This window comes from Pan troglodytes, chromosome 1 (genome assembly GCF_028858775.2).
Source record: "Pan troglodytes isolate AG18354 chromosome 1, NHGRI_mPanTro3-v2.0_pri, whole genome shotgun sequence".
Lineage (NCBI taxonomy): Eukaryota > Metazoa > Chordata > Mammalia > Primates > Hominidae > Pan > Pan troglodytes.
This window is the reverse complement of record NC_072398.2, coordinates 130,701,430-130,725,519: the sequence shown is the minus strand read 5'-3', so window position 1 is coordinate 130,725,519 and position 24,090 is coordinate 130,701,430. Positions and strand designations below refer to the sequence as shown.

The 24,090-nt window shown below is 37.6% G+C and overlaps 1 protein-coding gene across 23 annotated transcripts in view; it reads left to right on the top strand.

Moving 5' to 3' along the window:
• The window catches only part of CDC14A (cell division cycle 14A), a 176,012-nt gene that overhangs the window by 108,444 nt on the left and 43,478 nt on the right, over positions 1 to 24,090 (top strand). For 22 of the 23 annotated variants that reach the window (XM_063781289.1, XM_063781356.1, XM_063781316.1 and 19 more), the window contains 3 exon segments: positions 2,558 to 2,645; positions 9,947 to 10,177; positions 15,253 to 15,391. In XM_063781289.1, the coding sequence (XP_063637359.1) occupies positions 2,558 to 2,645; positions 9,947 to 10,177; positions 15,253 to 15,391 (458 nt within the window). 23 annotated transcript variants of the gene reach the window in all.

Below are 24,090 nucleotides of genomic sequence, written 5' to 3'. Positions count from 1 at the left end.
CCTGTCTGATCTAGATTTCTTTGAAGTGTATGTGTGTGTTTAATTAGAAAAACCAACTTGGGTCATATAAAGTATTTTATTATTGATAAACATTGACATTTGTATAATTCACTATGAATAAAGGCACAAATATTAACTTTGGAAGACTACCAAAGTAAGCGTATATTATATTAGGTCAGTTAAAAGCTGTAACTTCCTTATTAATTTTTTCTCAGATTTAGGTCTAAGACCTAAATCTTCTTGTTTATTCCATCAGCCTTATCCTGGCTGCTGAATATAACCCAATATTATCTACTATTTATCTTTTTGGGTAGGAGGATTTGCAAACATATTCTTTTGGTTCTGTGAATGAATGTATCTTAGGGATCCCCTTGCCTCTCTCCATATGATTAATTATAAAAGGTTGCTATTTAACCAAATGGATTTCTGTAATCCAAATAAGCAGATATTGCAGAGCGTATTTATCTAACCTACTTGGTGATCAAGGATGCAGAAATAGTGACCGTAGAAACCTGTTTTCTTTTATTGTTCATAAAGAATTGGTTTTAGTCTCTTGATGATTAGTGCATACCTTTATTCTTGGATTTTCAAATACTGTGTTAAGCTTAATAATTACTTGAGAGATATTGGATAATTAATTTGAGACTTTTATTTAAACAAGCAAATTTTAATTGCCATAATTAGATTCTTTATTTAAGTTGTTATAAATAGAAGCTATGCTTGAGGTTTAATTTCACATGTGCAATCATAACACTCAGGGTTTCTTAGATTTTACTTAGGGCATTTTGGAGATTTTTTTTATTTCCTTTGAGACGGAGTCTCACTCTGTGGCCCAAGCTGGAGTGCAATGGTGCAAACTCGGCTCACTGCAACCTTCATCGCTGGGGCTCAAGCAATTCTCCTGCCTCAGCCTCCCAAGTAGCTGGGACTACAGGTGCACACCACCACACCTGGTTAATTTTTTTGTATTTTTAGTAGAGACGGGGTTTCACCATGTTGCCCTGGGTGGTCTTGAACTCCTGAGCTCAGGTGATTCACCTGCATTGGCCTCCCAAAGTGCTGGGATTACAGGCGTGAGCCACCACGCCCAGCTGGAGATATTATGTTTATTACAACTAGATTAAATGCAGTTCAGATGTTTATAAAATGGTATGCACAGTTTCACATATAATTTTTTATAACTGGGAAAAAATCTGCATTTAAAAAATGACAATTATATTTTATAGCCAAATTTTGATTTTCATGGAAATGATAATGTGTAATATAAGTAATTAAAGTAATGGCTCCAGTTTTTTTTGATGGCCATATTCCAATTTGTTTAACAAATATTTATTGTGTTCTTATGGTAGAGTACAGAGTCTATATTGGGTCAGTTTTCTACTATTGAGGTCCTTGCCATATAATGGGGGGAGAAAGCTTTTTATATGGTTGGTAACGGATGGCCCAGTGAAGAGAACAACATTACTTCCCTGCGCTGAGGATGGAGACAAGGAGGGCAAGGGTAGGGGTAGGTGGGGAGGGGGTGGTGGTGGTAAAGACAGCGTAAGTGAAGAGGTGATATATATATTTTGTGATGCATTGCACAAATGCCTTCTAATGACTGCAAAATTTGGGGTAACCTTACTCGTGCCCCAGTGTCCCATGGTTCGGAGGCACATGGGGAAGGGAAGAAAATGGGGGAGATGATGGAGCCATGGGAATGTGCTTGGCTACTTTCTTGGTCTTTTTAAGCCTTTTCTGAGGATCTCTTAGCGTGTTTAGACTAGAGGCTGATAACTGGTGCTCAAAGTCAGCCAATGGGCATGTTTTATTTGGTTTCATAGGAGTTAAAAACTTAATTTAAAAAGTCAACATTTTAAAAAGAGAGATTTCACATGAAAATTCAGTTGGAAGATCAGCTGTGTTCAGCTGGCTTTCCTACAAGGTGTCTCATTAGCTGGAGTGGAGGAGCACCTGACTCTATGTATGTCCCTTGCTTGAATCTTGTTATCCTCCAGAGTACAGCTTGGCTGACTCTGGTTTGTGGAATGGATGCACCAATATCACTAGCTCCTGCCTTTTGCCATTTCCCCCTCTAAAAATCGGCATTGACAAGAGATAACAGCCCTATAAAAAGAGAAAAAAAATTGGAAGTGTATTCATCAGGAGCTTGATATTTACAGATGTTTTTTCATTGTTTAAAATATGTTTACTACATTCATGGAAAGTTTTCATATTTCCCATTTTCTCTTATTTATCGCCAGGACAAGCAATGTTTGTTTTCATTTCATTTCTTTGCAGAGTGGCCAGGAAACAAACATTTTATGCAAAATACCTCTGCCATAAATAAAAGTTTCTAAACATTTCATACAGTCTAGACACAAGTTTTTCTAAAGCAGATTGAATTCCTAAATAGCATTTTGTGAATCAGGTGCATGTTTTTATTTTAAGCTATGTTTGTCTACATGTATGTCTAATTAGTACTAAGAGTGAAAAGCAGTTTTATTTGTAAGGGTTTCCTAAATTGTATAAGAATTATAAAATATTTTTCTTCTCTTTTCTTACAAAATTCTGCCAGCGAGTTGAAAATGGTGACTTCAACTGGATTGTTCCAGGAAAATTTTTAGCATTTAGTGGACCACATCCTAAAAGCAAAATTGAGAATGGTAGGTTTTTTTTTCCTTTACCATCCAAACATTTATTTTGATTTATCTTTCTAAGTTTCTTAACTTCCTCAGATAATTATTTTCTTTGGTAATATTCTCCAAAGAATATTCATAATTTAAAAAATTGAGCAGTAGTAATAGTGTGTTAAATATTGTATTTCCAGTAGGTGGAGCTATAATCACTGTTTTAGAACTTAACAAATTTTTAGCTTGCCACAAATAGGATGTTCACTTTACCTGACCCCCAATTATTAGAGAAGAATCTGAGAAACAAACTGGTCAAACTCATAAGCAGATTGCTGTATTCTTTCAGTGGTTCTCAGATTTATTTGTTGGTAGAGTGCTACACATCAAGATGTTCTTTGGGTAACACCATGTTGAATAATGATGATGAAGACAATCTGTCATTTACTGAATACTTAGGTGATAGTTACACAGATCACAGCATTTATCTCTTTTAACACTCAACACAACTCTATGAGATACAGATATTGTTATCTGCATTTTAGGGAGGAGTAAATTGAGCCTTGTTAGTAGGGAATTTGCCCAAGGTCACAAAGTAATAGGCAGAACTGGTACTCCAAACCAGAGGAGGGCTCCTAAACATTGCCACTACACTGATACACTTAGTTCCATTGTGACAACTAGGTACAATTTTCTAGCTGACAGTGGTTAAACTACTTATTTGCAGCATAATTTATTGCCATGGGCATACATATTTAGGAAAAAAATAAAAACAAAACTAAAAATAAACCTTTTGAATGAAACATGATCAGCTGTGCAAGTTTTCCCATTAAGACTTATTTTGTACTTACTAATTTTTTCTATCTACTAACATTCCCTAGAAAACAAGTAATGATAGACAACAGAGGTTCAAGAATAATTTACAAGAGAAGTACATAAAATTGAAAAAATATCCATGAACAAAATATCCCCCCCCCCCCTTTTTTCTATCTGACCGTAGAAGTGGAATACCAGTGTTCTGAGGGAACCTAACTTGAAACCTCTGGTCTAGATTTATTCTTCAGCTGGGCATGGTGGCATGTGCCTGCAATCCCAGCACTTTGGAAGGCTGAGGTGGGAGGATTGCTTAAGGCCAGAAGTTCAAGACCAGCCTCGGCAACATAGCAAAACCCTGTCTCTTAAAAAAAAAAAAAGATTTATTTTTCTTTAATCATCATATTCTAGAATCTAGTTTCATTGTATATTGTTATTCATGCATTTAGGTTTTATAATTTGAGCTTTCATAAATATGCTTATCATTTCATACCTGTGACATATTTAATAGGGAACTCTGCTTGAATCATGATTTTACCGTGCGAATGGGCAATCCAGGTCTAGAGAGTTAAGCTCACAAACAGGATACCTCTATGGTGAAGTCAGAATTTGATCTTCTCACTTATAAGCTTGCTAAATAATCTTTTTTGGTCTGGACATTCAATAATTAACCTCTGTCATTTTGGGTTGTTAGGAATTACATGTTGAGAGCCTGAGGAAACTGCTTTCTGATAATTGGCCTTTCAAGATAAGACTGATTAAACCTGCTTTCTGTGCAAATTATCTGACTCAGGCCCAGGAAATGTTAGTAGGGATATTGTTTCAGTAGTAGTTTTGTTGTTGGATATTTGGCAAAGTCGAAAGACTTTCACCATTTGTGATTCATGTGTTTGACTACGTTTTCTTAATGAGAAATTGAGAGATATAAAAGCCATTTAAAAGTTTTTATGTATATAGACATTGTATATTCTATGGATACATGCATTTTGAAAATTTTTTTTTTTAACAAAAGTGGGATCATAACATAGTTACTATCTTACAGCCAGGTTTCTTTACTTAACATATCACGACTTCTTTTTATAGCAGTAAATGAAGATCCATGTAATCATTTTCCACGACTGCATTGCATTTTGTTCTACCATATGACTGTGCCATATTGTGTTAATTTATTTTTGGTTTTTGCTTTTGTTTATTTAGAGACAGGCTCTTGCTTTGTTGCCCAAGCTGGAGTGCAATGGTGTGATCATAGCTCATTGCAACCTTGAACTCCTGTCCTCAAATGATCTTCCTGCCTCAGCCTCCCAAGTAGCTGGGACTACAAGGCACATCCCACCACACCTGGCTGATTTTTTTTTTTTTTTTAAATTTTTAGTAGAGATGAGGTCTCTATGTTGCCCGGGCTGGTCTTAAACTGCTGGGCTCATGCGATCCTCCTGCCTCCCAAAGCACTAGGATTACAGATTTAAGCCACTGAGCCCAGCCTGTTAATTTATTTTTGAATGAGATCTAAGTTGTTTATCTCTTATTCTTACTCTTTTTTTCCTTTTTAATCATCTATTTAACCAGATGAAGTTTTTCACTTTTTAAAAACTGCTGTGGTTGGCATAGATGTTCATACATCTTTTTGCAGCTGTAGTTTCTTCTGTAAATTGTTAGATAAAAGGATACGCAATTTTGTATAATAAGTTATAAGTGTCAAAAATATTTAAAACATTTTTTGGTCCTATATTTAATATGGGGAAAAATTATAGCCACCATTCGCTTAGCTGCCAGGAAGGGTGCTAAGCCTCTTGCATACACATCATCTATTTAATGATCAGAACAACCCTCTGGAGCAGGTGGTATTTATTTTATGGAAGAGAAGCTGGAGGCTTACAGGAATTACCTAACTTGTCCAGGTTCATAGGCCAGTAATTGTTGGCGTGTGGATTCAAACAGTGGTCTGTTTAATTCTGAATTTTGTGTTGTTTTAAATTTTATTATAGAGGATGTACATGCTCACTCTAGGAAATTTAAGCAATATAAAGAGTAAAACTCTTTAAAAACATCATATAATCAAGAAATAATCACTTTAAGATATCGCTCTATATGCATATTTTATTCTATGCATGTATTGTGCCCTGTCATATTGACATAAAAAAATCTGAAAGTACATTTATCTCACCTTTGTCAGCTTTTATGATGCCTAGAACAATTTCATTCAAGGCTGCCATTGGTAAAATATTGCTATTTTACTGGAATTTCCATTTTAAGATCTAATATTCACTAGAAGCTTCACTATACTTTTTTGTAAAGTACTTTAACTTTGTAAATGCTTTTTGAAGTTGAGAAAATAATTTTGTGATGGAATTAATAAACCTGATCCAATTACAGTGACATCTTGGTAATTTTTTTTTTTTTTGAATTGAGAAACCTGTGTTTTTCTGAGGAGGCTGAAAGTCATTTTAGAGGCTCGTTAGAAAAGCTGAGGTTTTAAAGAAGTGATCAAGTAGCTGTTGCTAGGAGGTAGCTAAAGGAAGCTCTAAAATCTTGGGATCTGGGCAGAATGTATTATAAGAGCCTTAAGTGTGTGTTTGTGTCAATAGGGAACACTAGGAGTTTCTTTTAGCCATTTTGATTCACATTGTTTTGACAATGGGGAAGAGAAGAGCCCTACTTTTTTTTTGTTAAACATTTTTGAATTGATAAATGATGGATAACAGCAGAATGAAACAGATATTTTGGATTTCAGATTTTCTGTAAAAATGTCTCTTAAGTGTCACTGTCATTCTCACTTCTATTTAAACACACACACACACACACACACACACACACACACACACACACACACACACACACAGATAGCTTCAGACTGAGAATCCCGACCATTTGAGGCATCAGCCTGCTCCTTTAATGAGAGAAGCCCAGTGTCTTGTTTAGTAAAGAGCCTGGGCAGGTTGAAGCCTGGCTCCGTTCCTTTTTGGCTGTGTGAACTTCAGTGAGTTCCACAGCTTCTCTGAGCATCAGTTTTCCTATATATCACAGTGGGAGAAATATGATCCTCACTGCAGGCACCTAGTGAGGATTAGAGATGTTATGTGAAGTACCTTGCAGAGTATTGGGCACACATAATAGGCGTTTATTAGATAGCAGGTATTATGGTTACATTTTTATCATTAGCTGGCTAATCAACAGATTTTATGTCTTTCTACATTTGCCTGCTTAGTTTGCAGTTTTTACTTTTAATAATGACTGAGTGAACTAGTCATTTGACTCTGCTGTTCTTCAGTTTTCGAACTTTAAAATGAGGGCCTGGGAAGAGATGAATAAAAAAATCTCTTTTGACTCTGATACCGTGTTCATGTGTTTGGTCAGCTTAACTCCAGGACTTTGTTGTGGTTCAGTGATGCCAGCGCACCATCTTGTGGCCAGATGGAGTAAGGGTCGGATGAAGGCTCCATCAGTTCTGGGTCTGCACATTATACACATTGCTAAAACCAGTCTCTCGCAAAAAGCACCCACGTACATCCGTAAAAGCCACAAACAGTTGTTCACAGGTCATAGGACATTTCCATTGTTCGTTATAATTTATTCTAAACAGTTTTAAGGATTTTTATAAAACCTACTCACCAATTCTAACCGCTCATGTTCATATCATGTTCTCTTATTTGGAGTCTTAACAGATAGAATCAAGTTGAATCTTACTTGAAATTAGCCCCAGCATGGGTGTTGGAATCTGACTGCCAGGATTGAAATACTGGCTCTACCTCTTACTAGCTGTATGTGTATGGGCCAGCTTTTCCAGGCACCAGAAATTGAGTAATTGTAGGTTTTAATGAGATAATCCACATAAAGCACTTAGCATAGTGGCTAGCATATAGTAAGTGCTTGATAAACGTTAGGTGCAATTATTGTTGTTATTGTTATTTCAGTGCCCCGTTGCCATATTTGGACAATTTCTGTCCAGTGTTTTCTTCTCAAAAGATGTATACATCGTTTCTCTTAATAGTCTATTTAGGCATATTAGCTATGCTGCCATTTACTCATGATGGAAATTCATATATGACAAGAGAGATTCTTGCAGTCTTTGTTGCAGGGAGGAAGGGGATAGGCACCGAACCAATTGCTAACACAACGTCTGACAGGTGCTGTCTTGGAGGTCCCAGGCATGCTAGCAACCCAGAGGCAGAAGCTCTCACCAGCCTGCCACACCCAGGGCAGGCTGCCCAGGTGTTTATGAGCCCTTCTCCTCCCCATTCCTCACATGATAGAAAAACCGTTACTTCTTAATGCCAACTACAGTTCTTTTTTTGCTTTAGGCTATAAATCTGTTGCAGGGAAATAATTTGAGCAAGTAAACCAACTAGGAAAACAGACTTGATTTTTGCAGTTAGAAAAGCATGTTTTCTCCATGTTTGTGTAGGTTATTGTTTCTACACAGAAGATTTTAAGTTAAGCTCTGTTTTACCTGTTTGCTCAAAAGCAACATGGCCTGTGAAAATCACATATCTGAGCTGTGGATTAATTGGTCCTGCCTTCCAATTCTGTCTTCATCCTTTGTGTGACCTAGCCAAGTGTACCAGTTATGGCTGTCCAACTCTGGTAAAAGGCAGTTTTTGGAATATGTTGGGTAGCTCATAGACTTTAAGAAAAGGCTGGAGAACTAGGCTTAAAAGATGAACAGGAACCAAGTGGGAAAATGGGAACCACGCTAGGCATTTCAAACATAAAGCATTTAATACAAGGAGTTTATTTCAAAGAAGACTAAAAAGTAAAAAGGCAACACTGAAGAAACCAGAATATGTTGGAGAAAACAGGTAGTACCTTTAAGGCTGGGGGGGACAGAAGGGACAAAAGTGGAGTTAGCAGAACCTGGGAGCTCTGAGGAGGAGCCAGAAGGCTGGTGCTCTGACCTCTGAAGGGAATGCCACATAGCTGGTGTTTGGATTTGGGGGTTGAGGAGTGGAGACCATGAGGGCTCCAGCCTCAGAGATGAGTGCAGCAGGATGGTGGCATGAGAGCCAAAGTAAGCTGGGAGCTCTGGTTGCTCCTGTTTTCTGCTGCTGAAGTGATGCTGCCAGGAGGACAGGAAGAATTCCCTTCCTCCTCCTCAGGTTGAGGTTTAGTGCCTCCCATTTTTACAACTAATAGGAAGCCAGATAGAAAGGTAGTCTGGGAAATGTAGGGCATAGTATATGGACTCCAGCCCCAGTGTCACAGAGCATAAGAGTCGGCTTGGAGCTGAGAGCTGACTAGCATAACAGGGATCCAAGGCAGCAAGAAATACAGCCAAGCACACAGCGTGGAAACAGTCTGGTTCACTTTGCTGGCTGCCGCCACCCCTGGAACCTACCATCATGAATGGGTTCCAATTGAGATAATTGCACTCAGCTGGTATGTTAGGGAATCAGTGAATCCTGAATGGGTTACAGATGTGGCCATCAGTGTGCTGGGAACTTAGTCCCCTGAACTTTTGGAGCTGCCATTGCAAGGCCTGCAATGGCCAAAGCCCCCAGTGGTTGCCTTGGCTGATTAGCTAAGGCTAGGTCTGTAACCCAGCTGACTGTGTAGCTCCCAGGAATACTCACATGATGGTGGAGCCACTCAAAAATAAAAGGGGATTTAAAGGTGGAGCATCTTCCTCCCTCAAAAAAAGGAAGTGTCCACGAAAGTTATTCTTTTTATTTTTAACTAAAAAAAATTTATATTTTAATTGATAAAAATTATATATTTATGGTGTACAACAAGTTTTGAAATATGTATACATCGTAGAATGGTTAAGTCAAGTCTTACTTAAGTATTCACATATTTATCATTTTTTGTGGTGAGAAGACTTAAATTTTACTTTCTAAATGACTTTAAAGTATATAATACATTGTTATTATAGTCACCATGTTGTACAATAGATCTCTGGGACATACTCCTTTCTAACTGAAATTTTGTTTTCTTTGACCAATATCCTCCCAGCACCCCCTCTTTTAGTTTCTTAATCTGTTAAATGGAATTAGCCATACTTAAGAGATGGTTTTGAGAATTTGAAATGATACACAATTGTGACTTGTACATAGTAGGTGCTTAATAATTGCTTCTGGGGAGCATTGTACTACAAATTAAAACTATACATATGGCAAAAAAGCTTCAGCTGTAGTTGAAAACTATTTGTCAAGTAGAGAATAAAGCTCAAGAGAGAATAAAGTCACCAAGAACCATTCTAGGTCTGTTATGCACATTTGATTACCTCAAGAATGCTTTTGTTTTGGGAGTGGGAAGAGTATGCTCCCAGGATTCGAATCAAGAGGTTGAGATTTTGAACTTTAGTGATGTATTTTCAGTACTTACAGAAGTTTTCTTTTTAACCTCCTGTGGTGCTTACAGTTATGCAGATTGATGCTTTTAGGAGCTTGCTGTGACCTCTTCTCTCACACAACACACTTTCCTCCCAAGCTTTGTTGAGATTTATACACTTCATTGTTGAGAGTTTTGTATTTCTGGGTTGTGGAAGATGAAATGCATGCCTTTTGCTTACTGCTCCTTTGTTCCTTTAGGTTATCCTCTTCACGCCCCTGAAGCCTACTTTCCTTATTTCAAAAAGCATAATGTGACTGCAGTTGTGAGGCTAAACAAAAAGATTTATGAGGCAAAGCGCTTCACAGACGCTGGCTTCGAGCACTATGACCTCTTCTTCATAGATGGCAGCACACCCAGTGACAACATCGTGCGAAGGTTCCTGAACATCTGTGAGAACACCGAAGGGGCCATCGCCGTTCACTGCAAAGGTGTGTGCAAGGCCTCGGTGGTGGTGGCTGTGCTTATCGAAGGGGCGGGCCAAGGAAGAGCAAATAACATAAAACAAAACCTGTTTAGTGTCTTAGAAAAACAATGAAGTTTTAAATTTCAGACAACTGGGACACAAACTCATTTTAATAACCCCTTCTTAAAGAAACGATTGCTTGGGTGTGGACAATTGGTGGTGGTGTGGCTTTCTTGATATGCCAGTTTTTCAGACCTTACCTTTCCAGGCCCACGTGCCACAATGAGGGGAAATACAGTAGCCGTGTCTTTAGGCTGCAGGAACACCTTTAAACAGGTAAAATTCTCAAGAGACAAGGGTTGTTAGTTTTCTTCTCTCCTTTGTTTTTTTTTCAGAATTGCCCATCTCTTCTCCATCCTCTTGCACTGTCGTGGTTCTGTTTTATGACCCAGTTATCTGGACCCCCATTCCAGTCTCTGCTTTTCCCTCCCCTGCTAGTCTTTGGCTTCATGGAGCAGAGCGTCTTCCATGCCTGTTGCTAGGGGCAATCCGCTAGCTTACAATGCTGCTGATGTGATGCTGCCTCATGGAATAAACTTAAAGAGTTGGTTTTGCAAATCTCTGATCTCTGGGGGTGGATACTTTGGGGCAGGAATTGTTCAGACTATAGAAGGTTTAGGATTGCCAGATTTAGCAAATAAAAATACAGGCTGCCTAATTAAATTTGAATGTTAGATAAACAATGAATACTTTTAAAACAAAAAGTATAAATATGTCCCAAATATTGCAGGGAACATGCATTCTGTATTTTATCTGGCAACCCCATGTCAGCTACTCAGAAAATATGACATACCATTTGCTCTAAGCTTGGCTGTTTGACTTCGAGGAGGCTTAAAATCCACTCCATTCCGAACTTTCGGTATGGATAATACTGGAAATATTCCAGATATTTTACTGGGTCTTTGATTTCAGCGAGGAGAAATCACTAGGGCCACCCTGGGCTGGAGCCTCGAGTTCCTCACGCGCAGCTCCTCCTAGTGTCGCTGGGTGGTGCTGTGCTCATGGTTTTGGGTCTAGACCCGGTTTCCCTCTCATTTTATGCTAATCATCTAGTAGGTGTTGGGGAGGGTACTGTTCTTTTCATGTGCCTAGTGCTGCTGTAACTGACTTATTCAGACGAGTATGGCTTTGGTTCTGACAGAAATTAAAATGCCGTTTTGTAGGCCCTTGTTTCTATGTTTAAGATTTGAGTAGGTGGAGGTACTTTGTGAACATGTGAGCAGAAATGGGAAGCTGCGGTTTCCCAGAGACCCAGAGAGATGGAAATGAGCAGCACGTGGCCCGGGTTTGGAGCAGGGCTCCCCATGCCAGGCTCCCTCCTCCTGGGTGGACAGAGCTCTCCCTCCCCACCCTCCCCATTAGCTAGCAGGATGGGCCCTGGCTTTGTGGGATATCTTGTCTCTGGCGTGGAGTCTGTTAGGAAGGTGTCACTTGCTGGCTCATTTGTGGGTGCTGCTTTCAGGCCACAGTGGGGTGCCAGTGTGTTGGCTTGTCCCCATGTGATTCATTTGCACCCTGTTTGCTTTTCCATTGCGTTTTGTTCAGTATTGCCCAGGTCCAAGAAAAAGCCCACATGTCACGTATTTTAAACAGCAGTAGAACTTGAGAGCTAATGGGAACGTTTGTATCAACGTTTAGCAGGAGATAATCCTATCTTCTCTTTCAAACTTTAGTTTTGTGCCATAAAAATTGTATTTTTTCCTGAGATTAATTTGGCCTTATTTCTTAGTTCAAGTAGTTTTATTATTACTACGTCGTAGAGTTTATCTGTGGATTAGCCATCCATATCTTGGATTGACACATTCAAAGGAGAAGAACTGCAAAGCTTTCATTAAAACTCAGTGTGTTTCTTGATAGTATTTCTCACCTGAGAGACCTTGTGCAAAGAAAACTCTCTGGTGTTAAACATTCTTATTACAGATATTTTCTCTATATTCTTGACCTGTGAATGTTTACCTTTTAAAAAATATATGTATTTATTTTATATTGCAGATTTCTTTTCTTTTCTTTTCTTTTTTTTTTTTTTGAGACAAAGAGTCTCGCTCTGTCACCCAGGCTGGAGTGCAATGGCACAATCTCGGCTCACTGCAGCCTCTGCCTCCCAGGTTCAATCAATTCTCCTGCCTCAGCCTCCCAAGTATCTGGAATTACAGGTGCCCGCCACCACTCTTGGCTAATTTTTTATATTTTTAGTAGAGATGGGGTTCTGCTGGCCAGAACTGGTCTTGAACTCCTGACCTCAGGAGAATGTTGGCCAGGCTGGTCTTGAACTCCTGACCTCAGGTCATCCACTTGCCTCAGCCTCCCAAAGTGCTGGGATTACAGGTGTGAGCCACCGTACCCAGTCTGTATTGTAGATGTTTTTATTTTAAATCAGAACCTTTAACATTGAAGTCAGTTCTTGTATAGGATAGTCACATTTACATGTGGTAATATCTTTTTGAGATTGTTATTTCATTTTCTTCCACTTGCACACACACATAGGATTCTTTTATAAGGATTACACCTTTGGTTTAATTACAGCTGTATTGCTTTTCACAGCATACTTATCTACTATAGGCTTATTAATTATTTTGACATCTGCCCTAATTAAGTCAGCTTAATTTTCTGGGAATTCAAGCAGCACTCAGTCTTTTAATTGAACTAAAAGAAGGAAGGAGAAAGAATCTTATCCTATGTCAAATGAACTTTGGTGGCTACTGAAAAGGGAATGAATATGTCATGCCTCAACGTAAAGTATTTTATACAGAGATAAACTAGAAACCAATTTGCTGGGGATTACATTTCAATATCTGCATTTCACTTTGTGGTTGATAAAAGAGATGGCTATGAATTCTTGAAATCCTCTACCACAAATAATAATCTAAAATACAGCAACGTTGTGATATTCCAGTATGTGATTATTGATGTTCTATAGGGCTTTCAGAAAATGCCTGGAACTATAAAGCAATTGGTGTTTGACTTGGTATAAATAGAACACTTTTCAACATCTTGTCATGCTGTGCCAGGGAGCCCTTTAATTACAAATGCTTAAAAAATTTTGTTAAAGTTTTTATAGAAACTTAGTGAAATGTTCCTATTCAGTTCAGTTGTGGTAAGAGCTCCTAACTATTGAGTGCTAAGTGCGTTCTTTTTATAGATCAAAATTATAGACTCTTTTTTAAAAGGGGGAAGCTGCTTTAGTTTCAGAGAAATTGGAAAATTTCCTGCACCTCCTTTTTGGTTGTGAGTGTGAACAGGAGCCTAAGTGAGGGAGCCATCCAGGTCTTTGCACAGTGGGGAGCAGTGAGAGAGAGTGTTGTCTCCAAAAGGAAGGCCCTTTTCTCTCCAGATAGACACCCAAATTGGTGACTTGAAGGAAGAACTCTGGAAACTCACTGGGCTCTGGCTTCTGCTCCAGGATGTCACCTGTGTTTTATCTATACGGTTGCCTATAGTCTTGCCAGGCATCTAGGGAATTAACAACGATAGGCACTGGGTGAAATAGAAGGCAAATTACGCAGAAATCTTAATCATAAAGGGAGAGCCCCACTGAGACCAAAATTAAACCTCACTCTTCGAAAGAACATTGATGTTTGATCTGGGGCAAGGATTCCTTCAGATTAAAACAGAACACACACACACACCTCATCTAATGAAACAGAATATGAATACTTCTTAAAAAGGAAGGGTTAGCCGGGAGTGGTGGCCCACGCCTGTAATCCTAGCACTTTGGGAGGCTGAGGAGGGCAGATCACCTGAGGTCAGGACTTCGAGACCAGACTGACCAACATGGAGAAACCCTGTCTCTACTAAAAATACAAAATTAGCCGGGCATGGTGGTGCATGCCTGTAATCCCAGCTACTCGGGAGGCTAAGGCAGGAGAATCGCTTGAACCTGGGAGGTGGAGGTTGTGGTGAGCCGAGATCGCACTATTGCATTCCAGCCTGGGCAACAGCAGCAAAACTCGGTCTCCAAAAAAAAAAAAAAAAAAGGAAGGGTTAATGGGAAGGAAATGTCAGGCATCTGTAGACACAAAATTGTTGTTTTAGTGGGATGAAAAACTTTTTTTTTTGTATAAAGCACAGATTTACATAAACAGATATGCAGTCTATCTGTGACAGTGAAATTTCATGGGGACTGATTAGGAATAAAATATCTAAAGAGGCTCCTGGAAGGAACAATAATGTAAAAAAGGTTGAGGAACACTGATTTAAAGACATACATTTTTCATGTTTTAACATTTCTGAAGTTAGAATGGATCTTAAAATTGATGGCATGTCATAGTTTAATTTTTTCTTTCTTAGTGGAACTTACATACTACACGACTGTAGTTTTAGATTTGCTGAAATGCTGTGTGCTCCCAATTACTGGGAGATAAGAGAAGACTACCTTTATTGTTTGATCAGGGAAAGCTGACAAAAGGTCCCCTCAAAAGCAGAAAATTCTTGAACATGTAAAAAATGAAACTATCAATGTTTCCCTACTTTGTTTTGTTTTACACACGCGCACACACACACACACACGCACATGCACACAATTTTTTTTCTTTCTTTTTCTAACTAAATGTTTTCATGGATGAAGTCAACATTGTACCAGTTTTCTAGGTCAGAAATGTCACTTACCTATAACTTTCCCTGTGACCCAGTCCTAATGGATTTCCAATTGAGCTTTACATCTTTGTTGCAGTTGCTCATCCTCATCCCTTTCCACCCTCATCCCAACCCCCTAGCCACCCTTGCTTCCCTGCCCCAGCCTTCCATCTCATCTCTCTTGCTTCCATCTCTGGCTTTTCCACTCCAGCCAGTAATGCTGCTGCCAGACCCATTTGCTTTTTATCACATCACTTTCTTGCCCCCAAATCTATGGCACCTTCATTTTGCCCTTTTCATTGTTTAAAGAAAAATTGGGTTTTACATGATAGCAGTTATGTTTATTAGCTGTTGATAATATCATCACACTTGAATGCAGAGCAGTTTCTGGGCAAGGTTTGATTTCAGTGTTTTTGTGGTAGCATTTGCTAGACTTTATATTTCTTATTCTGTTTCATTCTCTTACAGCTGGTCTTGGAAGAACAGGGACATTGATAGCCTGTTATGTAATGAAACACTACAGGTTTACACACGCTGAAATAATTGCTTGGATTAGAATATGCCGGCCAGGCTCTATTATAGGACCCCAGCAGCACTTCCTGGAAGAGTAAGTATATTGTCCCCATTATCACATTATATCCTGTTCTTGATCCTTTCTACCTCTTGTTCCCCTGGTTGTGGACCATGTCAGCCTGTGGTTATAAAATGGCTGCATTGTTAAGAGAAGTGTGTGCCTCTAATAGAATATTGTTGATTTGACAGCTAATGCATTCTAACTTTGTACCTTTTATATCTCTTAGATCAGGTGAGAGTGAGAAGAAAATCACAGAGCCATCTCTGCCTACCCTTTTTCTGTCATTTTCTATGTGTGATCTGGCTACAGTGCAATTTTCTTATGACATCCCACTTGGCACTTTTCATTCTTTTCTTTTGTTTGCATGTCTTAAAGCATAATGAGAAAAAAAAAACCACAATTAAGGTCACTCAGTGATTTTGGTAAGATTGCTGCTCTCCTGACAACTAACTAACTAAACTGCTAATGTAGGTACAACTTATGAATATACCCAAGAAGTTACCACAGAAGAAAAAAGGAGGAGAACTGAGTTTTAGTTCTGGCTCTCCACTAACTAGCTTTATGACCATTATTTAGAAGAATACTTATGTATTCACTCATTCATTTATTCCCACAGCCATTCATTCATTAACTTTTTGTCCAGCCTCAGCCCAAGAGAGAGAGATTTAACCTGTAGGACACAATCCTTTCTTCTTAGAATGTTAGAACGTATCTCAATGTACTCATTAATAAAACGAGAAGATGAAGTTAGTACTGGTTGATCTAAGTCCAGCTCTAAAATACTATCTATTAGTGATATCTTTTACTGAAATTTCATTTTTTTTTCTTTTTATGCTGGGTTGACTCTATTTTATTTTAATTTTAATTTTTTATTTTTTGTAGAGACGGGGGCCTCACTATGTTGCCCAGGCTGGTTTTGAACTCCTGGGCTCAAGCAATCCTCCCACCTTGACTTCCCAAAGTGCAGGGATTACGGGTGTGAGCCACTATGCCTGGCTGATGGCTCTCTTTTGAATAGCATTCTTTTCCATATAATTATTTATTTCCAATTTAAATATAATTATTCCTTTCCAGTTTTAATGATCATGATCATGTGTGAATTCGTAAAGAAATGATCATGAATTTCATAGGAAGATGCCATAAGTAAACTCTTAGCATCTGAAATGATTAAGAGGATTTGAGCCTGCTGAGGAATTACTTACTTTAGTTGCCAATCCTAGAGGTAATAACTGATTAAGAAGTGCTGAAAAATGAGCGGTTATACTTTAGCTTAAAAGAATGATGCAGATGTCTAATGAATGCGTTAGAAAAAATATCCAAGGACAGGATCATTACAAAGACAGGGATTTCTCTCTTTTTACCCGTGAGGTACAAATAAGATAATTCTGTTATTTTGGAGCTTTATTCTTGATCAGATTCTCATTGTCTTCCTGTATTTCTCTGTTTTGCATTTTATGTGCCTGTAGCCTGGAGCTTTGTGCCATGTATCTGCCAGGTTCTCCTTATACTAATTGCTGAAGTTGAAGAAATGGTCTTAGGGTTAAAAAACCAAATACTCCTAAGCCTAGTTCTTTAAGCCATTTAATCAATGTCTTAAAATTATTGCTTGTCATTTAATAGGTATTGCTATACCTATTGCCCCAGGCATTCTGCTAAGTACAGCTCGCAAGGTGAGGAGATATAGCAGAGAATTCTACCAGTCAAGGTCACCTAGCTTTCTCAGGGTGTCAGATAACACAGCCCTCATGTTTCATGGCTGCATACTCCCTCCAACCTCCCTATTATACTCTGTCTCTCTGCCATATCTCAAAATAGTAAGAGAAGAAATTAGAGTTATGAGGCAAAGGCACTCTAGGCTGAAGAAAGGCTTTTAAATTTATAGATACTTAAGCTGTATATAAAGAACTCTCAAAACTCAAGAAAACAATATAAAATGAGTAAATGATTTGAACAGAAAGTCCTCCAAAATGATATACAGATGGTGAATTCCTCATGATCATAAACACAGAGTTCCTAAAGAAACATTGCGTATCAAATCCAGCTGTATAAAAAAGATAGTGCATCATGACCATCATGGCTCAATATTAGAAAATCAATATAATTCACCAAATTAACACAAAAAGTAGAAAAATTATATGATTATCCCAATAGATGTACAAAAATTTGACAAAGTTTAGTACCCATTTTTAATAGAAACTTTCAATAAACTAGAAATAGAAGGAAATTTCCTCATTCAGATAAAAATAATCTCTGAAAACTCTATAGCTAAAATTATATTTAATGGTGATGCTTTTCCTGTAAGATCAGGAACAAAACAAGGGTGTCTACTCTCACTACTTCTAATATTATACTGGAAATCTTAACCAGTGCAATGAAAAAAAAAGAAAGAAAAAAAAACTTAGAACTAAAGAGTGAAATTAGGAAGATTGCAGGATACAAAGTCAGTTTTCAGAAATTTTAGCAAAATTTTAAAATTCTGCTAATTAAAAGACACACAGTATATATATCTGACAAAAGACTTGTACACATATATTAAAAAGTATAAATAAGCAATTTTAAAAATTAATTTTTGAATGGGCAAAAGCCTTGGCCAGATATCTCATAGAAGGTAATATATGTATATGAAAAGATGTCCAACATCATTAGCCATCAGGGAAATAGAAATTGAAACCACAATGAGATACTATTTTATGTCAACCAAAATGGCAAACAAAAAAGAAGTTTTACTACAAAATGCTGGCAAAGATATGGAGCAACTGGAACTCTCATGTGTTAACCAATTGGTGTATAATTGTTTGGCCATTTCTCATAACGTTAATCTATATTTAACTCTATGACCCAATGATTTCATTCCTAGGTATTTAAATAAGGGAAATGAAAACATTTGTCTACAAAGACTTGTACAAGAATATTCACAGTTGCTTTATTCATAGTAGCCCAAAATTAGAAATCATCCAAATGTCCGTCAACAATTTATGAGTGAATATATCATAATATGTTCATAAAATGAAATACTAGCCAGCAATAACAAAGAATGAATTACTGATATACTCAACATAGATGAATATCATATTATTGTAAGAGGAAAAAAAAAAGCCAGACACAAAATAATACATGCTGTATAGATAAAGCCCAAGAACAAGCAAAACCATTCTGTGGTGATAGAAATCAGAAAGCAATTGCTTCTGAGGTGTGTCAGGGAAAACTGACCCCCCAAAAAAGCATGACGGAACTTTCTAGAGTGTTGGAAATGTTCTGTATCTTATCTTGGGTTGTGTTTACACAGGAGCACAATCAATTGTAATTCCATATACTAGCCTTAAACAATTAGAAAATAAAACCTAAAAAATTATACCATTTACAATGTATCTGGTAACTTCAGGTTAGAGATGTGCAATATCTCTACACAGAAAACCAAAGAATTTTTTTTATTGAGAGAAATTAAAGAAGATATAAATAAGTGAAAAGATAAAGATTATCTTGAATAAGATCAAAGCTGGAGGATTTACACTCCCAGATATGGATTCATTTTAAAACTGCAGCAATTATGATATTGAGATATTGGTGTCAAGACAGACAAATTAACCAATAGAATAGAATATAAAGTGCAGAAACAAATTCAAAAATATACAGACACTTGATTTATGATAAAGGTGACATGTTAGAGCAACAGGAAAAGGTCTTTTTAGTAAATTCTGCTGGGTCAACTGGATATCTATATGGGGAAAAAAAAGAACCTTGGCTCCTATCTCACAACCTATTTTTTAAAGGAATTCCTGATGAGTTGTTGATTCAAATGTGACAGAAAAATCAGTGAAGCTTCTGGAAGATAACATAAAATAATATATTCATACTTTGAAGTTAACAAAGATATCTTAAGTGGTACATGGAAAGCATTACCTATAACTGAGTTGAAATTGTAAAATTCTCTTCATCAAAGACACTATTAAGAGAGTGAAAATGAAAACCACAAGAGTAGGAGAATATTTACATCACATAATAATGGGCACTGTACTTGTACCCAGAATACTTACACTCCTACACATTAACCATAAAAAGACAATCTGATAAAAAATGTGTAAGAAACATGAAAAGATATTTCATAGAAGAGAATGTACAAATGGCCAATAAACATATGAAAAGCGATTCACCCTCATTAGCTATTTCTTATCTTTTGGTACAGCTATCTGTTGGAGATATACCTGTGAGTGGAACAGTTGGGTATGTGTGCATTCAGAGTTAGAATTATTAAACAGTTTTCCAAAGTAGATATGCCTGTTTATGTTCTCATCAGCAATGGTTTGTCAGTCTCTTAAATTTAAGCCATTAGATTTTTTAAAGTGATAACTTGCTTTATAGTTTTAATTTGCTTTTTCTTGATGACTAAGGTCAATCTTTGTATATTCTAGATACTAGTCCTTTGTCTGGTAAATGTTTTTCAAGGTTTTTTTCAGTCTATAACTTGTCTTTTCATCCTCTTAATAGGGTCTTTTACAGAATAAAAGTTTTAAATTTTGATGAAATCCCTTTTATCACTTTTTTCTTTTTGGTATTGTCTGAGACTCTTAGTTTAGCCCTAGACTCAATGATTTCTCATATTTTTTTTTCTAAAAAGTTTATAGTTTTACATTCACATTTAAGTCTGTGATGGATTTTGAGGTTTTTGTTTATTTCATAACGTGTGAGACTTAGGTCAAGCTTCTTTTTTTTTGGCCTATGCATGCCCAGTTGCTTCAGTACCATTTTTGTTGAAAATTCAGTTTCTCCACTGAATTTTTTCTATAGCAGCATCAAAAATCATTTGGATATATTTGTGTTGATCTATTTCTTTGTTCTCTATTCTGTTCCATTGACCTATGTGTCTCCTTCCTTCAATGCCACACTCTCTTGATTACTGGACCTATATAGTGAGCCTTAATATTGGAAGAGTGATTCCTTCCACTTTCTCCTTGTTTAACAAAATATTCTTAGCAATTCCACTTTCTTTTCCTTTTCATATACATTTTAGAGTAAGCCTGTCTAAATCTACAGATAATGTTTCTGGGATTTTAATAGGAAGTATGTTAATCTTCTATATCGATTTGGGGAGAATTGACATCTTTACTATTGTTGAGTCTTCTAATCCATAAACATGATATGTCTTTTCATTTATTTAGATCTTCTTTGATTTCTTTCATCAGCATTGTGTAGTTTTCTGGATGCAAGTCCTTTTTTGTTAAATTTACACTTAAGTACTTATTTTTTTTTTTAGCAATTATAAATGGTATTTATGTCCATATGTTCATTGCTGGTATGTAGAAATACAATTGATTTATCTTTTTCTTTCTTTCTTTTTTTTTGAGACGGCGTTTCACTCTTTTTGCCCAAGCTGGAGTCCAATGGCATGAACTTGGCTTACTGCAGCCTCTGCCTCCTGGGTTCAAGTGATTCTCCTGCCTCAGCCTCCCAAGTAGCTGGGATTACAGGCGTGTGCCACCACACCCGGCTAATTTTTTGTATTTTTAGTAGAGATGGGGTTTTACCATGTTGGCCAGGCTGGTCTTGAACTCCTGACCTCAGGTGATCCTCCCACCTCGGCCTCCCAAAGTGCTGGGATTACAGGTGTGAGCCACCCTGCCTGGCCACAATTGATTTTTCTGTTTATTTTGTATCCCGAAACCTAGGAGTTTTATGTGGGAGTGTGTGTGTGTGTATGTATGTGCAAATTCTTGGGGATTGCTTTTTCATCCACAAATAGGACAATTTTATTTTCTTTCTAATCTATATACCTTGTGTTTCCTTTTCTTCCCTTGTTGGACAGGCTAAAACTTCCAGCGCTGTGATGAGTAAGAGTGATAAGAGCAGACATCCTTGTCGTGCTCCCAGTCTTGGAAGGAAAGCATCCAGGCATTCACCTGGATTAAGTATGTTAATTGAGGTTTTCTATAGATGTTCTTTATCAGGTCGAGGTGGTTCCCCTCTATTTCTGTGTTTCTGAGGGTTCTTATCATGAATGAGTGTTGAATCTTGTCAAATACTTTTTTGGCATTGATTGATATGATCACATGATTTTCTTCTTAAGACTGTTAATATGGTAGATTGCATTGATTGTTTTTTGTATATTGAAGAAGGCTTATGTCCCTGGAATAAACACCATTTGGTCATGGTGTGTAATTCTTTTTATATATTGCTGAACTCTGTTAGTTAAAAATTTTTATGTCCATATTCATAAGTAACATTGGTTTGTAGTTTTCTTTTTTTTGTCTGTTTTGTCTGGGTTTTGTGTCAGGATAATACTAGTTTCATGAAATGAATTGGGAATTGTTCTTCTCTGTTTCCTGGAAGAGATTGTGAGAACTGGTGTGAATTCTTAAAATGCTTGGTAGAATTCTCCAGTGAAATTATCTGGGCCTGGGGATTTCTTTTTAAAATTATGAATTCAATTTCCTTAATATATATAAGGCTATTTGAATAATCCATTTCACATTGGGTGAATTATGGTAGTTTGTTTTTTGAGGAATTAGTCCGTTTCATCTAAATTGTCAAAATTATGTTTGTGGAGTGTGTGTGTTTTTTTTTTAAAGTATTCCTTTATGTTTGCAGAGCCTGTAGTGATTTTCTTGGCTTCATTTCTGATGTTAGTAATTTGTGTATTTTTTTTTCCCTTTGTCAGTCTCCCTAGAAGTTGGACAATTTTATTGATATTTTCAAAGAATCAGCTCTTTGTTTCATTAATTTTCTCCTTATATTTTTGTTTTTAATTTCATTGGTTCATGTTTTTATATTTATTATTTCCTTCTGCTTGCTTGTAGTTTTCAGTATTTTGGCAATGTGTCTAGGTGTGGATTTCATTGGAATTATCCTTTTTTGAGGTTTACTCAGCTTCTTGAATGTTTAGGTTTATGTCTTGTCAAATTTGGAAGGTTTTCAGCTATTATTTACTTAAGTGCTTTCTCAACCCTGTCCTCTTTTTCCTTTCCTTCTGGAACTCTGTTGACATGAGTGTTAGGTTTTTGTTATAGTCCCACAGCTCTCTGGGACTATCTTCATCATTTTATTTTTAGTTTATTTTCTCTTAGTTATTCAGATTGGGTAGTTTCTACTATTCTATCTTCCCCTTTACAAATTCTCTCATCTCTCCATTCTGCCATTTAACCCACTCACTGAATTTTACATTTTGGTTATATGCTATTCTAAACTTTCTGTTTGGTTTTCTTTATATCTATTTCTTTGCTGAAACTTCCTATTTTGTCAGTTGTTTCATGTGTCTTTGTAATTGTTTGTTGGGGCATTTTTATCATGGCTACTTTTAAATCTTTGTCAAATTATTCTAACATCTCTGTCATCTTGGTGTTGGCATTTAGCGATCATCTCTTTTCATTCAGTCAATGTCAATGTGAGAAAATGTTAACCTGGACATTTTCCTAGTATGTTGAGACTCTGGATCTTACTAAAACATTCTGTTGTGTCTGGCTTCTTACACTGCTTCAGCAGGGGAAGGTGGTGGCAGTTGGGTTGGGGGGCAGGGGGTTGCCACATTGCTACTACCAGGTGGAGGCAGGAATCTGGATTCTGTACTCAGCCTCTGTTGATGTCCAAGGTTGAGGGGCTTCTTGTTGCTGGTGGGTGGAGGTGGGAGTTCTAGTTTCCCATCGGGTCTACACTGACACTGTGATAGGGGTCACCTTGTTACTGAAGGGTGTTGGTGAAAGTCTTCACTCTCCACTAGGCCTCCTGTGACACCACTCCAGCTGACAGAGGAGGGTTGCTGGTCACTGCCTGGTTGAGGTGGACTTCCAGGTTCCACCATTACTACCTTAGTGAGGAGTGGGGCCGAAATTGGGGGATCTCATTATCTGACTCCCAACTTAGCCTTCTTTGACACTTCTGTGGTGAGTGATTGACAAAGGGTAAAGGGGTGCCTACCTATAGCCAGGCAGCGTGGAAATCCAGGATCCCCTCTCAGTCTTTGCTGGCTGGCAGGGTTAGGGCCACAGTTTATTTCCTGTGGGGTTTGGCTGGAGAAGAGCAGTTGTTGAAATGTTTTGTTGTCTACTAGGATACCCTTTTCCTGTTCCTTTGACTAGACAGAGCAGGCTTTTCTTCGGGCTTTAAAAATATCAGCTCTGGGCTGGGCACGGTGGCTCATGCCTGTAATCCCAGCATTTTAGGAGGCCGAGGTGGGCAGATCGTATGAGGTCAAGAGTTTGAGACCAGCCTGATCAATGTGGTGAAACCCCGTCTCTACTAAAAATACAAAAATCAGCTGGGCATGGTGGCATGTGCCTGTAATCCCAGCTACTTCGGAGGCTGAAGCAATCAATTGAACCTTGGAGGCAGAGGTTGCAGTGAGCCGAGATTGTGCCACTGCACTCCAGCCTGGGCGACACAGCAGGACTCTGTTGAAAAAAAAAATCAGCTCTATTGGCATTTTTGAATCATTATCTTCTTCAGCCCTAAGACTAGGCTATATAAGGCAAAAGGAAAACTCGAGGAACTCACCACCATTTCGTTACTTAGGTCTCAAGGTTCCAACCAATCTGCCTTTTTCTTTTCTATTTTTCAGAGTCTTGTTTTTTTTTTTTTTAAATATATATAGGATTTTAAATTTTACTTATGGGAAGAATAGGGAAAAGTACATCTACTTCATTTTCCAGAAATGGTGTTATTGCCTTATATTTTAAGGTAATTAGTCTGCCTATAATTTTCGGCATGAAATCTGCTGTGGCAGTCTGAATAATGTCTCCCCAAAT